Below are 18888 nucleotides of genomic sequence, written 5' to 3' on the forward strand. Positions count from 1 at the left end.
ATAGATAGCTATCTTGTCAGGTACTCTACATTGTTACAAATGCAAATAAGATATTTTTAGAGGACAGCTTATCATGGAAAATTATTAATCAGGTTAAAAATCACAGCATGTCTGAATTTCTGTAATATAGAAGATTGAAAACGTAGAAAACTCAGCTACTCCAGACAGGGCTATATAATGTTTGGTCTGATAAACATCTAAATTGTTATACTGTATGCCTAATAGTACTTATGGTTGGACTTTAAAAAGAACAAAATGGGCCAGCCAACGGAGTGGTGGTTAAGGTGGCTGGATACCACATGACTGACTACACGGCTCAAAGTCCTGGACCTATAAGCTTGAAAAACACACATGACATGTGTGTGTGCGTCCAGAATCTTAAAAAGAAAAATGAAGGGATTGTGGTGTGACCGTCTCCTATAGGGGGTTGCTTTCTTATTCTCCACCACTTCTTTCTTAGGTGAATGCAGGCACCCTCTTGCAAATTAAAACAAAACAAAGCATACTAGGTGGTATGGTATATTTAGGTCCTCAGTCTCCACAGCGTAAATTATGTGACCTTGGCACTGAAAGAATTAACTTACATGCCTAGTTTTCTCATCCATAAAAAAAAAATGGGATAATTATTCCTATTACACAAGGTTTCTAGAAGTGAAATAATGTACATAAGTTTCCTATGTAAATGTGTTAACTAGTGTAACTACAGTCTTTCTTGAAACCTTTTTTTCTGAAAGTTTCAATTATTGTTAAGAGAACATAGAATAATGTCATTTGAATGTTGCCAAGCTCAAATAAATTTCAAGTGTTTAATTAGTGATGAAGTCAGAACAATTACTATTAGGCTAATCACTTATTCTTAGCATTTCAGCTATGAAAATTAAAGATCTCTGAGTGCTTCTGTCTTATAAAAACAAAGGAAGTATGCCAGGCCACCTATTGTAAGACGACATGATTAGATTACTAGATCTGAATCCACAATTCAGTGAACCAGGTATACTTGATAAAATGTGGCAAATAATGTGTCAGAAGATTCAGAGCAGGAGCTGAAGAGTTGTTTAGCTCATTTGAGTATATTTAATCTATCTTGTTTGTTTATTTAAACAGTTACACATAAAATCTTTTGAGTCTTAATTCTTGGAATATGTTAGTTGATATAAATTTTGATGTAATAGTAATTGAAAGTGAAGTCACATAGAAAGTTAACAAAAAGCATTATTAGTGAACAACTTGATTGAAAATGGGATGTAATAGACAGTTATTTGTATATTGAACTTTAAAGTGTCAATGCCTCTGATATAACACATCCTAATAGTACTGTTTCACCAGGACCTTAAACTTAACAAAACTCTTTGGAGATTCATCTGTTCATTCAACAAATTGAAGATCCTTTGTATTAGGCACTGGGGAGCATTTGTAGGTGAAAAAGATAAGCATAGCCATGTGCTCATGGAATTGCAAATCTATCAGTAGTTGTAGAGACAGTCACACTGTTAATGATAATTGCTGTGCACTAAGGATAGGTGCCATAGGAGCACCTGAGAGGATACCAGACCTTTATTTATTAAAAGGAAGGGAAAAGAGTGGTAATGGTTGGGAAGTTACCCAGGGGAGTAGAATTTTTCCTGAGACCTGAAAACCGAATTGAAGATGAGAGGAGGTAGAAAGGAAAAATTGTTTCAAGCATAAGATATTGCTTGTTCAAATGCTCCTGGTGTGGGGGACTAAGGGTAGTTGTGGATAGCTGGATTGTATATATTCTTGGAAAGATGGTAGGCAAGGGAGGTAGTCTAAAGAGCCTCATTAACTTTGTTAAGGGGGTTGCAGTTTATACTGAAGGCACTGGGGACCTACCACTGGAAATGACCTGAATTCTAGGGTTCTACATGATGAGTGAAGGTAAGTGAATAGATTTTAGAGAAGTAACTATGAAGCACAGTCATTAGACTGAGTAATAGATTAAATTTGGGGGATGTAAGAGGGAAGACTTTTCTTACTTTTAGTTTTCTTTGAGAAAAAAAGCATACCAAGATGACTGGATGTCAAGATTGCTAGTTTTGTCTTAAACCAGTAGATTTTGAATTTTTAATTAACTATTTCATCCCTCACAGATTAAATAGTTACTGGCAGAAGGCTTAATGGGAATGTTGAAAATTTAATCTGGCTTTCGATGATTTCATTTGAACATTGGACTTATAACCATAATAGCCTATTTAAAAATATTTAGTATGACCAGCCCTCTGGACTGATGATTAAGGGAGCTGGATCTCACATGGGCAACTGCAGTTTAAAATATACTGGGAGTGTGTGCCTAGGATCCCGAGATGAAGTGGAAGAGAAGGCATTGTGATGTGACCATGCCCCATTGGAGGAGCATTCTTCTCTCCCTCTCCTTGTCTTTATCTCTCCCTGGCAAGTACGTGTAACCTTTGGGGAAAAAAATAGTTAATAGGCAGCTTAAAATTCAGTGATAGCTCAGTAGAAGGAAGGGGTACTGATTAGTTATAGGTTTAGTAGTTATTCACATACAGGTAAAAGTTACTGGTGGCTAAATTCTTCAAAACAGGTTGTTGAGCTAGCAAAAGAGCCCTCTCCACTCCTAAACTCAACTGTTGTGTGTGTGTTCAAAGGGAAAAAACTAAACTTTGGAGGGAAACAGAAAGACTGGTTAGATCGATGGGAAGAAAATCAGAAAAATAGAACACCTTAGAAGGTCAACAGAGTTTTTCAGGAAGAGATTTTCATTTGTTTCAGGTATAATTTGAATAGTATAGTAAGTCTAAAAACTAAGAAAAGGTCATAGAATTTGTAGATTGAGAGATGGTCCCTTAGTGACTTTGGAAAAGTCTCAGAACAATGTGGCAGAAATGAGATATTGAGGCATCAAGAGTTGAGTAGAATGTGCAGAAATGGAGATGGTGATTATAGAGAACAAGTTTGGTGATAAGAGAAATGATTGGGATAAGAACAGATTACTGTTAATGTATTATCAGAGAGATTTCTCTCTCTCTCTCTTTTTTTTTTTTTTCTCCACAGAAGACCACCAAAGTGTAATAGGAGAGAGAAAGGAAAATGAAAGTGATTATGTGAAATGTCTTACTTCTGTAAAGTATTATATAATGATAACTGTTTTAATTATAAAGAACTTATCATTGATTTTAAGTATTTTAATAACCTCAGAGATATTAAGATTTATGAGATAGCCTAAGATAACCTACTTTAGAAGATATATTTATAAGGAGTTTTCAAAGGAATTTCTGTTTTTGTAGCCAAGAAAATGAGTTAGAGTGAGTTGAAATGATAGCCATACATAGAGTGCACTGCCATTTCCCATAAAATAAAAAGAAACTGTTTTTATTTACTATAATTGACTTATTTCAAATTTTATGGGTTTTTACTGAGAAATGATTTTTTTGTTATGTATGTGAATTTATAGAGTTGACTAGAATCATCAGTTGTTTTTTCATCTTTTGGCTAAGTCTTTATTCTAAGTGGATACATACAGATTTTTAAAAAAATGTAGGGGTGAACAGGTGGCATAGTGGTTAAGGCGCTGGGCTCCTGAGTGGGCAATAACCAGTTCAAGTCCTAGACCCAGCAACTTGAAACTCATGCCTGGCATGTGTTTGTGCATGCCCAAAATCTCAAGAGGAGAATGGAGGAGAAGTGACTGTGATGGTGGCCATTCCCCAGAGAATAATTTCTCGCTTTCTGCCTCTCTGTCTCTCTTTTTCCAGCAAGTACATGCGCCCTATAGCAAAAACCTCTCAAAAAAAATTTTTTTTTAATTTGATTAATAGCATTGTGTTTTATAGCAAGTATTTCCAGGATTTATATGAGTATGAGCACATAGATTTTTTTAAAAGTCCACCCACTCCCATATTCACTACATTTGCCAAAAAATGGCAGTAATGAGAATTCAGTTCTCTAAGATACTGTACATTTAAAATGGGGTACATTGTTTCCATTATTAGCAGTGTTATTATACAGTATTATTTTCCCTTTTTAGATATGTTGATCTCTTTGCGCTTGTCATTAGAATAGTTAAGAACTGCAAAAGATTCTATTCTCCACTTTTATAAAAAGAAAAAGAAATAAGAGAAAAATAATTCTTGTGTGGGCAAAAGAATCTAAGAGGAAAGTTGTCATTGGAGCCTTTTCTGGTGTGAAGAAAATGAACAATTTCTGTTCTTGCTTTTACTGTCTGTAGAATTCAAAAGAAATCTTTCAGTTTTGGAGCAATAGTACCTGTTTTTTTTTTTTTTTTTTCTTGGTGGCTGTTTAAGTTCTGCTGTCCTGTTGAGCTAACCTTTGCTATCCCTTTCTCCCATCCAGTCTAAAGTAAGATAACTTGGAAGCTCTTGTTGACAAGCATATTTTGTTTATTAACCCAAAACATAAGGTTGGATGAGTACTTTTATGTTTGATAAAAGCACATTGGTTAATATAAAGAAAAAAAAAAGTTAGGCATGTTTAGGATATGTAGGAAGAATCAACAGATGACTCTAGGTCCAGTTTAGAAAGGAGCTACTTGTTTGATTGGTGGGACTAAATACTTAGATTCCCCGGTCTGTATCTTTTCAGTTTGAGATCTTTGGAAGACATTGTTTTTGTGAGTTTGTATACAAAGAGAGGATAACTGAAATTTTATATTTTAATTATTCTGGGTTGGACAGTAGCTATCTATCAGGTAGTGCCATAAGGAAGGCACCATGTGTGATATTTGGGAATATGTGTTGTTAAGATTTTTTTTTCCTTCAGCACAAAGTGACAAAGATCATAAAACCATTAATGAATGGATCTATAGATACCTCTAGAGATTTTTGTTATTAGAGCGTGTGCACTCTCTGGAGAGACAGAGATAGACAGAAAGTGAGAAATTACCCCAGTGGGAATGGCCATGTTGCAGTCCCCTCTCGTCTATTCTCCTTTTGGGACTTTGGGCATGCACATACACACTCCAGTGTGAGTTTCAAGCTGCCAGATCTGGGACTCAAACTATGGTCAACTACATGGTAGTCCAGTACCTTGACCACTACGCTACCTGTAGGCCCCTCTAGAGCTATTTTAAAAGTAATTTATTCTGGGAACCAGCAGTTAGCGTAATGGCTATGTCGCTGGACTCCCACGTAGTTGACCGTGGTTCGTGACCCGGACCCGGTGGTTTAAAACTCACGCTGGGCGCGTGTGCGTGCGTGCCCCAGATCCCGAGAGGAGAATGGAGGAGAAGGGATTGTGGCGTGACCATCCCCCCTGGGGGGTGATTTCTCGCTTTCTGTCTCTCTGTCTGTCTCTGTCTGGCTAGCACACGCGCCCTATAGTGAGAAAACCTCTCAAAAAAAAAAGTAATTTATTCTATTAGAAAATTGAAATGATGATTTTTTTAAAGAGCCCCTGAAAGTTTTAAGCCACTTGGCAGTAAGAAGAAAGACAGAACTGTTTTGACCAGTGACTAAATAGATCAGAATCCATCTTTACAGGTACCTTTGAGATCATAAAGACTGATTTAGGCTACAGAATTTAACAGTGACTTTTTGGGATGGCTCCAAGATAAGATGGGTCTCTGGAGCTAACGTTTGATCAGCAAGTCTATAGTAAGCTTGAGACTAAACAAAGTTTATAGCCATTGGTTTGAGAAAGCCTGTGTATCAGGAGCCTTTAGGAGTTCCATCAGTGTTTTTTTTGTCCCTTCCCATGGCCCCACTGGTAGTATGCCTTAAGAAATTTTCCTAAGCAGTAATTATATATCTGTGAAAAAAAGTGCTTTATAGGGTACGTGTTGTTTGACAACTTGCTATTTTTGCTTACAATATTGTAGATATCTTTCCATGTTGGTTTTTATAGATCTATGTAATATTCTATAATAGAGATACAGATAGAACAATTTATTAGTTATCCAGTTGTAGATATTTTGGCTGCTTATTTTTGATTACTATATGCAATTCTTCAGTAAACATCCCTGTGTTTGGATATACTGTTATATCCATATTCATACTCAATTTGACCCTTGTTTGACTGTTTTTATAGGATTAAATTTTAATTCTTGAAAGCAAATGAGTCTTTTTGTATTACACCCTCTTTTCATCTATAAAATATTTTGTAAATATACAAGATTAGTGGTCACTTTTAACCAGTGATATGCTTTTCCAAATTTTAAAAATTAGAGCCTTGATGACTTTATAAAAAGAGTGAATTCGGGACCAGCAGATGGCGGAACGGCTATGTCGCTGGATTCCCATGTGGTCGACCGCAGTTTGAGTCCGAAAACCTCTCAAAAAAAAAGTAATTTATTCTATTAGAAAATTGAAATGATGATTTTTTTAAAGAGCCCCTGAAAGTTTTAAGCCACTTGGCAGTAAGAAGAAAGACAGAACTGTTTTGACCAGTGACTAAATAGATCAGAATCCATCTTTACAGGTACCTTTGAGATCATAAAGACTGATTTAGGCTACAGAATTTAACAGTGACTTTTTGGGATGGCTCCAAGATAAGATGGGTCTCTGGAGCTAACGTTTGATCAGCAAGTCTATAGTAAGCTTGAGACTAAACAAAGTTTATAGCCATTGGTTTGAGAAAGCCTGTGTATCAGGAGCCTTTAGGAGTTCCATCAGTGTTTTTTTTGTCCCTTCCCATGGCCCCACTGGTAGTATGCCTTAAGAAATTTTCCTAAGCAGTAATTATATATCTGTGAAAAAAAGTGCTTTATAGGGTACGTGTTGTTTGACAACTTGCTATTTTTGCTTACAATATTGTAGATATCTTTCCATGTTGGTTTTTATAGATCTATGTAATATTCTATAATAGAGATACAGATAGAACAATTTATTAGTTATCCAGTTGTAGATATTTTGGCTGCTTATTTTTGATTACTATATGCAATTCTTCAGTAAACATCCCTGTGTTTGGATATACTGTTATATCCATATTCATACTCAATTTGACCCTTGTTTGACTGTTTTTATAGGATTAAATTTTAATTCTTGAAAGCAAATGAGTCTTTTTGTATTACACCCTCTTTTCATCTATAAAATATTTTGTAAATATACAAGATTAGTGGTCACTTTTAACCAGTGATATGCTTTTCCAAATTTTAAAAATTAGAGCCTTGATGACTTTATAAAAAGAGTGAATTCGGGACCAGCAGATGGCGGAACGGCTATGTCGCTGGATTCCCATGTGGTCGACCGCAGTTTGAGTCCCAGACCGGGTGGCTTAAACTCATGCCAGGCGCATGTGCATGGGTGCTGAAGATCCCAAGAGGAGAATGGAGGAGAAGGGCATGGCCATCCCACCCCCCCGGGGGGGGCCTTTTGTCTCTGTCTCTCTGTCTTTCTGACTAGTGTATGCACCCTATAGCAAAAACCTCTCAAAAATGAAAAAAAGAGTAAATTGATCACATACTATCACATAATATATATTCACAGTTTGTATGATATTTGTATGTATTGGTTTAAATGTAGAATTCTTTCTTTTAGTGCCCAAAGACTCCATGAACTACTTTGTCTCTCAAAAGTTGAATTTGCTAACATAGCCTCATTGTCCATTGCTGCTGTCCTTGCAGCAGCCAGCAGGGTGATGACCTGGACTAGAATCCTGGTCTATTAATGACTCTGTGACCCTGAACAAATTATATCATATCTCCAAGATTCACTTTGCTTCCCTCTAAAATGAGAATATCTATTTCATGGAAAAAATTCTGGTTAAATGTATGCAAAGTGTATACCACAGAGTAAATGGTCAACAAATGGTTGCTATTCTTGAACTTACCTGAAATAATGAAAATACTAATAGCTTTAAGATAAAATACTCAGTGTTCATTATCTTTTGATTCTATGTGTTATCATCATTAATTCAGTAGATTCTAGTCACTCTCAGGAATCCATTGATTGATAGACAGAAACTCATATATTTTGGAAAGCCTTTTTTATTTTTAAAAAAAAGGTTTTTGCCGTAGGGTATGTGTGCTCACCTGAGAAAGACAGAGAGGGAAGGTTCACCCTTGAGGGGCAATGGCCATGCTGTAGTCCTGTCTCTCCCCATTCTCCTCTCAGGATTTTGTGGCTTGTGTGATCTTCAAGTCACTAGGTCTGGGACTCGAACTGTGGGCAACCATGTGGGAATCCATTGCCTTAACCTCCACACCACTGGCCCTAAATCGCTTTCTGTATATTATATCTTTCTGTATATTATGTGTATATGTGTTCTCTTTCCAGTTGGAAATAATGTAAGGTTGGGATTCTTAAGAGTTTTGTTTGTTTGGCATTATTTTTCTTTTCTTTAAACTACTTCCTGGGTACTGCTTTTTTTTTTTTTTATTTTTTTTTTTAAAGTCTACATCGGCTATTAATTCAAGAATATAAGTGGGAGAAAATGCTGGAATGGGTCCAGTAGTTGACTGGACAAGCACTTGGTTCTCATTTCCTTCAAATTACCTCTGTGCCTGGTGCCGGCAGATGGCCTGTTGGTTAAGGTATTGTGGCTGATCATGATTCACGTCCTGGACCTGATAGCTTACTTTCCTGCCCTTCTCCCCTGCCCTTGTCTCTCTCTGGTGAGCACACATGCTCTATAGCAAATTAAAAAAAACAATAATAAATAAAATTAAATAAATCTGTTAAAAATTACCTCTATGTGGGACCAGCAGTTAGCGTAATGGCTGTGTCGCTGGACTCACATGTAGTCGACCGCGGTTCCCTTCCTGGATCTGGTGGCTTAAACTCACGCCGGGCGCGTGTGCGTGCGTGCCCAAGATCCCGAGAGGAGAATGGAGGAGAAGGGATTGCGGCATGGCCATCCCCCTTGGGGGGTGATTTCTCATTTTCTGTCTCTCTGTCTCTCTCTGTCTGGCGAGCACACGCGCCTATGGCAAAAACCTCTCCAAAAAAAAAAAAAAATTATCTCTCTGTCTGATGACAGCTTTTCTTAATAACTAGAAATAAAAACAAATAACAAACTATTCCTTTATCGTTTTAGCAGTTTGACTTCAGTGTTAGTGGATTGTTTTACATTTTAGTAACTAGTTCTTTAAGATAAAAACTGTTGCAGTCATTAATTTTCCTTTTCTTAAATTGTTTTTCATAATTTATTCTGAGTCAAGGGAAGAATTAAGAGAAAACCCTTGTTTGAAAGGTGAAAAAAGTTACCCAGGCAACCTGTATATGTTACCAGTGTGCTGATTAATCATCTCCAACATTAATCACTGCCATCAGTTATCAGAGAAAGATGACTGCAGAATAGTCTACACTATTATCATTCCATCATTTTTCTACAGATCAGTTTAGCACAAAAGATTTATTGTACATAGTCATGAGGATTACAACATCAATCCTAAGTAAAGAGGCATAACTTTTATAATAGAGAAAATCATGGATTTTCTTTTTATATCCCTCATTTACTTGATTTATTGATTTGGTAAAGTCCTATGTTTTACGATGAATAAACTTTTCACGATGTGTGTGTTGAGAAAATAAGGTTTGGTATTTGACTGCAGTTTACAGTTTAACTAGATTGATTTGTATAAGGTAAAGGGGGTTGGAAAGAGCCAAGGTATAGTGTTTTATATTTGTAGGTAAAATAATTAGCTTATTAGCATGTTTTTGCTAAAGTTTCAAAAACTAAATTTATTGGGTTGTCAAAAAAGTCATGATGTATTTTTCTATGCACAAATGCATCATGACTTTTCCAATAACCCAATATTAACCATATATGTATAAAATAATAAATGTAAAACATATAAAACATGCATAATTTCAATTGTGTCCTCTTTTTTACACTGTCTTTGAAAGGTGGTTACTATCTTTTTCTTAATTTTGAAGAGTTTAATTAATCTTAATATTTTTTATTATATACTTAAGAATAGTCAGAAATGTGTACATTTTATACTAATTTTATATTTAGGAAATTAAATAATTTTTTTCCTAAAAAAAGCATTGCTCAGTTTAGTTGTCTAGTATTTTTATTTTTAAAACTTTTTCATAAGGGGTGTGCATTTGCCAGAGAGAGACAGAAAGAGAGGGAAAGTGAGAAATCACCTCCCAGGAGAGAAGGCCATATCACAGTCTCTTCTCCTCTGATATCTTTTAGGGGTTTTAGGTACACAGGCACACATATCTGGTGTGTTTTTCAAGCTGTTGGATCTGAGACTTGAACCTTGGAGTCAGCCATGTGTGATCCAGCACCTTAATCTCCACTCCCACTGTGGCCTTGGTGGTTAATTTCAGTAGAGGTTCTAGTTGCTGAGGGCACTGTGTGTGCTATTATTTTCTCACATTTATTTAAGAACGCTGATGCTGAATCAGAATATTAGTAGTAAAAGTTTTACACTGTAGAACTTCAATTTTAATGACTTTTAATCTTACTCTCTGTAATGCATACTGGTATTAAGTTCCTTGCTCTGTATTTTAAAAATAGTAATTTTCAGTTATGAAAGACATTGTTTAATTTTTCTGTAGATGGCATTAAATCTTACGTTGAACTAGATTTCTGATGTTCTTGGAAATAATTTACTCTTGAATATGGTCACGTTTTAGACATGATTTATTTTTACTATGCCTATTAAATGAGTGGCATAATTTTGGTTAATGTGGTTCAAGTAAGAATTGGAATTAGCATTTTTTGTCTTTCTATGTTAAGGGCAAAGGAAGGATAATCTTTTAGACTTGAAAATTAAGTTATAGGTGTTTATCTTCTGTACTGAATTAGAACCTGTTACATTCTGTAGTGTTAAAAACAATATAGGAAGTGCGGTAGAATCAAACTTCATAGACTGCTATTTTAGAGGAACAGTTATTTCAGGATGTAAGACCTCAATAAGAATTAGATGGATACTACCTGTTTTTAAGCTAGCTTAGTTTTATGGTTCTGTTTGATAAGTGATTGATTAGGTCAGACATTAAACCATTTAATCCGGCATGTATATTGTGTGTGAAGAAAGGAATCCAACTGTGAATTTGAGTGTATTAAATGATCTTCAGGAAGTCCATAAAGAACATTTGAATGCCTGAAAACTTGCAATAACACATGTTTGTTCCAAACACATTTGCTTTGCCTTGGTTTTGCCCATCAGGTTGAAGAAATGCTAATCATGTTGCATTCAGCAGCTGGGTTTTTGCAATATTCTTCTTCTTCTCCTAGGGGTTAATTAGCCTTCTTTCAAAATGTGGCCTATTTAGCTGTAGATTCGCATGATTCAGCCAGAGCTGGCTGTACAAAGCAGAACCGTTAACAGGCGGGTGTGTCCAACTGCTTAATTAGCCAGAATAAAAAGGTCCTTTGTCAAACAAGCATCTGTTGCTCATGACACACCTGACAGCCACATTAGGCAAGGATGACTAGACTGAAATTGTGCATGTCTCTCCTGTAAGAATATACGACTCATTTACATATGGGCTGCATCATTGACAAACTGCAGGGGTTTATTTAGCTTATCAAAATGGATTAATGTGACTGCATTTGTGACTGATAAACAAATATCACTTGAAAGGAGGCTGTGAAGCAACTAAACTAACCAAATTACTCCCAGACATAAACAAAGCAACAGAAACCACTGCTGAGTGAATAGGAACACCTCAAATGGACTCATAAACTGTTATGCTGGGAGTAAAACACAATCTGCAACTGGGGCATGCTAAGACTCTGTTCTCATATGATTATCCTTACTTTGCAGAAATGTGGGAAAGCTACCAGAATACTCTGAATATGTCCGTAGGTTTAAATGAATTTGGCACGAGGGTTATTCTTCTCAAACATGCCTTCATATTCTAATTGATCTGTTAAATCAAGTTCTTCAGAATTAGTCAGTTAAAGTACTTCTGGGAAGAAACCTTATTATTTGGGTTTTATTATGGCTTTAGTAGAAGGAGAGGGAAAACTTCCTAATTTCATTGTCAGAGAGACAGGAGGCTGTTGGAAGCATAGATCAAATACTATAGATTGAGAATTCCAAAGATGCTGTTCAGACCAGCAGTCTTTAGCTTTACATTTGGAAACTCTGTCATCATGATGTTGTAAAGCAACATCTATGCTGGTTAACATCATGGGTTTTAGAATCAGACTTTGGATGAATTCAATTTCTTTTCCTTGTGGATTTTGGCAAGTTATTTAATTCATTTGTGCTTCACTTTCTTCATGTGTTAAGTGAGGCTAATAACACTCTATCGTATGGTCTAGTCTTCTGAGGATTAAACTGATAGCGTATTTAAAATTAAAGCACATAGAATAGTGCTTGGCTTCAGGAAGACTTACTAAATGAGAGAACTAATTATGGTTATGGTCATGACCTTTTGAGCTCATCTCAAAAATTATTGTTTTCTTTTTTCTTTTTCTTATTCTTTTTTTTTTTTCTCTATTCTGTAAAGATTGCTACGGTTAAAATACACTAGTTGACATCTTTTTCTTTTTTCTCCCACTCCTTCTAAAAGTTCACCAGGTTGCTTTTCTTCACTCTCTTTATTTATATCCATGCAATGTCTGTTATGAAACTCAGGGCTTCCAATACAACATGGTTTAGCAGTTTAGAGCACATGCTTTAGTGTAAACCCTCCTTTTCTGTTTCATAGCTGTATAGTCTTGGGTAAGTGACTTAGCATCTCTGGGTTTCAGTTGACTCATCGGTAAGATGAGGACTATCATAATTTCACTCATCTAGTTACACGTTTCTATCAGTGAAGTGTTCAAAGTTCAGGTACTACTGTTCTATACAAAACAGATGAATCGTATAAAATCCATCAATATTGTTTTAAACACTAAAAGCAATTTTCCATCTTTAATCTGTTTTTATAGCTATAGGTTTCTGATTATTCTCAAAGGAGTCTCAAACTCAAATGCCTGTAGAGGTTAGGCAAATGAATGAGTATAGTCATTTATTTTGCTTGTAAAACATATAATAGGAGCTTACCTTTTCCAACTGTTCATATTTGTTAAAAAATGTGGAAATTTGCTTTTTAACCAAGATTTTCTGATTTTCGAATGTTGGCAATTATGAATTTTGATTTTTAATTATTCCAAGCCACACAAAGACTATAGTCTGATATAGTCCTTAGGGGGACAGTTTCCAAATCTATGCCTTTTATCCTCGGATAAACTACTTAAAGTATTTTATTGTGAGTTAGCAATTACCTTAAAAGTACAAAACATTGGATTTCAAAGTATGGGATCACATACAGAATGGGGTGTATAGGCTGGTCTGCAATACAATGTATAATCTCAGTAAGTTCCTAGCCAGCTTTTGGGGAAATAGGAAGTTACAGTGTGAGGGATTTCACTGTAAAAAACTCATCTGCCCTTGGATTGAGCAGTTTAAAATAGAAGTCATAGCTAGCATCCCTATCTTTTCCATCTGAACATTTAAGTTGACAAAAACCACTAACTATCTTGTAGTTGGCAAAAGACACAGAGAAAACCTCACTGAAGATGCTATCTAACATTTGGTTTATTCCTCATTCCTTGCAGAAAAGCATTGCCTCACTTGCTCTAATATTTCCTCTGCTATAGCACAAGTGGCATTGATAGTCTGTAAGTATGTCATAAAGCAAAGGATCCTGGCTATTGATTGCTTTCCTATTTTGAGAGGGTGTCTTCCCCACCTCCTTTTGATGAAAGAAAGTGGAAGAGGTAGAATGTTTTCGATTTGTGTATTCGATTTGTGTAACCATTGGTCTTCCAGTAATCTTATATGGCGACAGTTTTGGATAGCGAATGCTGTCATTCTCAGATATTTTTGGGCATATCTGTGGTCTTAACATAGTATAGAGGGTGTGTTTGTGTATGTATGTTTGGAGAGCAATGCTACATTTTAAAAAATGAGCCACCATTCGTGAAATTTTTTACAGAAATTAGGATTTTCAGCTTCTTTTGGAAAATCAGAAGTAATAGTATATGCAGATTGGCCATTCCACATATCAACACTATCCTAGAGTAAACATTAGCATATATATATAAATATAAATGGGATATTAGCCATAGCCTCCACTATTTGTCTTTTATAAACTCCAGTCTATGTGCCTGAGGCGCCTTACCTGTGGAGATTATAATCATCCCAAATATATTTTGTTGTTACATGGATGTATTTATTTGTGAATTAACATTTTGAATGTACTAAAGTTTATTGAGCTGCTTTAGGGTTTCATATAACAAAACAATCAGAAAATATTCAATCACCTAAAGACTTGCAAATGTCAAAGTCTAGAAAGAAAAACTAAACATGGAGTCAAAGTGGAAAGGTCTGGTCCCATGTCTACCCTTGTTCCCTTGAGCAAATACCTTAACCTCTCTGAGTTTTAGTTTCCTTGTTTATAAAATCAAAAGAGATTTGATGTCCTCAGAGATCCATTTCTAAAATTCAATAAGATGATAAAAGATAGGGAGGGGGATGGGAAGAGATCATGCTACCACAAAAGATACTGGGAGGGATTAATTTTCTCCTCGAAAAAACTGAGTACTCTTCCAGAATTTTCTTCAGGAAAATTAAAAATACCTATTAGATTCTTCCAAGTTTTAAACCATAATGCAGTATTTTTCACCAGGTTAAGTACTGTTCCTTCTCCCTAAGAGGAAAGAAAATTAGAATTCTGGCCCCTGCTTAATAGCAAAGAAATTAAATTCATACTTGTTTAGTGAATGTATAAGTAACCAAAGGGGATATCAAGACAAGAAAACCTGAGAAAGCACAGTTAGAGTGAATGCTGTGTAATTTAATCCTGTGCTAGAAGGTCATGCACGAAATTTTAGAAAAATGATGTGTTGAAATATCAGTTAAAGTAAAATTTGTTCTTGGTTTATAAAGCTCATTTACATGATAATGTTTCTCTCCATTTCCCCAAAATATTAAACACTGTTGATGTTTGGTCATCTTTGTTTAAGAATATAATCGAATTTTGAGTTTAGTGCACAAACAGAGATAATTAGTAAAGTTGATCCTTTAACTAAGTTTAGGGTATATATTTAGTTAGATTTTGGACATAATTTTTTTTTTTTTTGGAGAGTTTTTGCTATAGGGGGTGTGCACTTGCCAGAAAGACAGACAGAAAGCGAGAAATCATCCCCCGGGGGGATGGCCACACCATCATCTCTTTTCCATTCTCTTCCTGGGATCTTGGGCATGCACGCACACACGCCCAGTGTGAGTTTAAGCCACTGGGTACGGGATGCAAACCGTGGTCAACTACGTGGGGGTCCAGAGACATAGCCATTATGTCTACTGCTGGTCCCCTGAACATACATTTTTTTAGTTCTCTGAATAGTAATTTTTTTAATTTAGAAAGAACCTTTGAAATGACTTATTCTGGGGCCAGCAGGTGGCATAGTGGTTGAGATACTAGACTCCCACATGGCTGACTGCAGTTTGAGTCCCAGACGCAGAGGCTTGAAAGGGCACATGTATGTGCATGCCCAAGATCATGAGAGGCAAATGAAGAAGAGATTGAGGCATGGCCATCCCCTGGGTGGTGATTTTTCACATTCTGTCTGTCTCTTCTTGAGCACATGTGCCTTTTGTCTTACAGCAAAATTCTAAAAAATAAATAAATAAATAAATAAAAAAGACTTATTCTAATTAGAATAAGTGACATTCTTATGTCCTATAAAAGAGTGTAGAGATCATGACATATTTGCATCAAGTCAGGTAGGGTTTGTTTTCTGAGAATTAAGAGTATCTTTTTTACCTTGGTGGTGTAGACGTCCCAGACAGGAAAGATCATAGGCACACATGCCTGACATGTATAGGTCACCTGGGGAACCGAACCCACAATTTTCCACATGAATGCAGCATCACTTGAGGAGTATATTACTCCTGTACTGCTGAGCCAGCCATTAAGAGTTTCTTGACATAATTTTGGACCACAGTTTATAAAGGGATTGAAATAATTTGTAACAGATTCATTGTACAGAAGCTAGCTTTCAATGAAGTTCAGCCACTCTTGGGATAGAGATGCTGATGGGAATATTTTTTTAATGTAGATTAATATTTGTACTCATTTGAAATTGGCCAAAATGACCGTAAACACTCGTGGACTGTCATAGCAGTATTTTGGGATAAAAGGTATTATGAGAGTTGAAAATTAGTCTCAGTATAAATATTAAGAACCAATACAATAAAGCTGTTTATACAAGGAGAACACTTCAAACCATTTTCTATTATATTTCAGAGACCATCATGCAGACATCAGAGACTGGGTCGGACACAGGTTCGACAGTGACTTTACAAACATCTGTGGCTAGTCAAGCAGCAGTGCCTACGCAGGTAGTACAGCAGGTACCAGTACAACAACAGGTAAGGAGCTGCTATTGCCAGAGAAGGTGCTGCCACTTTGATTGTGCTGACTGTCTAGCATAGCTGTGTCCAAAGATTGTTTAGATTTACTTTCTTGCCTCATTGGGTGCTAAAACAGGCAGAGTTCAGTTCTTAGGTTTATGTAGCATGCATTACTTGCTTGTCTCCTGGGTGCTGTGCTGTATTCTTTCTGTGCTATGCTGTACAGATAGAGAAATAAAAACTGTAGTTCCAATTCTGAAAGTGTCTCTCTTAACTCCTAAAGAAAGTTATTTTTTTCTGATTTGACCACCTAATTAGATTGTCTTTTCTTCTTCTCTTCCCTTTGTTTATTACCACTTCGTTTTTATTTCATACTGAAATACCAGCAATAATATTTTTCATTTAATTGACTCAGTAGTATCTAATGAGGGAAGGGATGCATGTTCCCTTTTAGGCAGTAATTTTGCCTTTGTATTTTTTAAAAAGTAACTTGGCATAGGTGACTGATAAATACTGTTCAATGAAAATAAAATTATCTTAAAGTCTAGACATCTGACTCTTCCCATTTAAAAAGTTGGGAACAAATTCATCATCAGATGTTTACTACAGTTCTTACAATCAGGGCATTTGACTTGTTTTGGAAAAATATTGAGAAAATCATTCTATTTACGCCAGGTACTAGTTGTGCATTTGAATTGTGAACACTTTAGCTTTTCATTTCTTCTAAAGTATGAGAAAGATCATTTGTCAAATAGCATTATCTTGAGATTGAAGATTTGCCTGTAACTTTTTAGTATCAAGAAGAATCTTTAGGGATCAACAGTTGATGTAATGGCTGTGTCGCTGGACTCCCATGGTTCAAGTCAGCCATGGTTCGAGTCGCGGACCTGGTGGCTTAAACTCACGCTGGGCACTTGTGCGTGCGTGCCCAAGATCCCGAAAGGAGAATGGAGGAGAAGGGATTGCAGTGTGGCCATCCACCCCGGGGGATGATTTCTTGCTTTCTATCTCTTTTGTTTCCCTCTGTCTTGTTGGCAAGCACATGCGGCCTGTAACAAAAACCCCTTTAAAAAAAAAAAAAAAAGAATCTTTAAATATCTTAAAGTAAGTATTGTTCCTACAGTAATAAGTAAGAGGTCGGGGGAAGATTTCATTTCATAAATGATAGAAGAACTCAAGGTTGTATTCTTTTAAGGATATAGAATTGGGTTGGGAGAGAGTGCTGGAAACAGAGAAGTCTTTCACTGTAAGGTAAGTAATCTGAAAAAAAATGTTTTTAATCTTAGCCTACTCCTTTTAAGTTTCTACCCTGTGTGTATACAAATGCACATATGCACACAAACATATATGTATACACACACACACACACCCTTCCTATCCCTTATGTTCCCAGTTTATTATGTTGAACTATGTATAGCTGCTTTTTTAGCAATTATTTACATTTTTTATTGATCATTATTATTATTACATTTTAAAATTTGCTATAGAGCACGTATGATCACCAGAGGGCGACACAGAGAAACAGCGAAAGTGAGAAAGCAAACCGACAGTTCCAGGTCTTGAACTATAACCGGTTATGTGGGAGTCCAGTGCCTTAACCATTGCGCCCCTATGTGTAGTTTCTATCTTCAAAAGCAATTTGACATGATTCAATCTACTGATTATATTTATTTTTTATTTTCTACCTTTAAAATGAGTCTCTAAAATGATGTTTTAAAAGCCTCTGGTAGTATCGATGTCATCCTCAATTTCAAGACTGAATATTATTCATGTTATCCAAAGAGCAAGTAAACAACACTTGAGATATTGTTACATCTAACTTTAAAAGATAACTCAACAATCTGTCAGTGTTATAGAAGTGTTGAAAAACTCACTCTGGTTTGGTTGTCATCTCACTTGTGGAAGAAGAATGGCTTTAGAGTGCCTGTCTCTCATAGGAGTGCAATGGAGCTATTGAGTGCCCTTTGGAGACGTTACAATCAGTAGTAAATATATGGCCTTTTATCCCAAGCTCTTGTCCCTCCCACCCACATCTCGCCTTTAACAAAAAGTTTTCTTTTTATTGATTTTATATACCATTGGATGCTTACTAGAGGTCTTATATTGTGAAAATAATAGTATAAAAAGTCAAGTAACATACCAAGGTTTGTTATTTAAAAAAAAAGGCAGTCCGTAATCTCCCCTCTTTTCCCATAAACTAGTTCTCAGAGGCACCTACATTTACCTCTTTTAACCTATTACTTTGATTTACCTGCATGAATTTAAGAATAGCAAACTTATTTTGTTGCTTCTTCATCTGATTTTAAGCTCTATCTTAGCATGTTCCTATTTTGGTTCCCAACACACATACACACCCTTTCCATTTCTCATATGTAGCCATGCTTTGCTAAACACTGGGGATATGTTTTGAGAAATGCATTGTTAAACAATTTTGTCATTTTGTAAACAGCATAGTATACTTATGCAAACATAGATGGTATAGTCTACTACATATGTAGGCTATCTGATATAGTTTATGAGGCCATAACACTGTATGTATAATCTTATATTGTCCATTGTTGATCAAAACATTATGTAGCCTGAATGTATTAGATTGAACTATATGTAGTTTTTGAGGTACAGAACCAAAAATTTCATATCTC

The 18888-nt window shown here is 35.9% G+C and overlaps 1 protein-coding gene across 8 annotated transcripts in view; it reads left to right on the forward strand.

Moving 5' to 3' along the window:
* Positions 1-18888, forward strand: part of RFX3 (regulatory factor X3) — a 358769-nt gene that overhangs the window by 132653 nt on the left and 207228 nt on the right. For all 8 annotated transcript variants that reach the window (XR_003550050.1, XM_027773424.1, XM_006152432.3 and 5 more), the window contains one exon: positions 16140-16264. Coding sequence is in view for 7 of the 8 variants with exons in the window: in XM_027773424.1 (XP_027629225.1) it covers positions 16140-16264 (125 nt within the window). In the remaining variant the exon portion in view is untranslated. The remainder of the gene's footprint in view (positions 1-16139; positions 16265-18888) is intronic.

This window comes from Tupaia chinensis, unplaced genomic scaffold, assembly GCF_000334495.1.
Source record: "Tupaia chinensis unplaced genomic scaffold, TupChi_1.0 Scaffold000354_1, whole genome shotgun sequence".
In the NCBI taxonomy this organism is placed as follows: domain Eukaryota; kingdom Metazoa; phylum Chordata; class Mammalia; order Scandentia; family Tupaiidae; genus Tupaia; species Tupaia belangeri.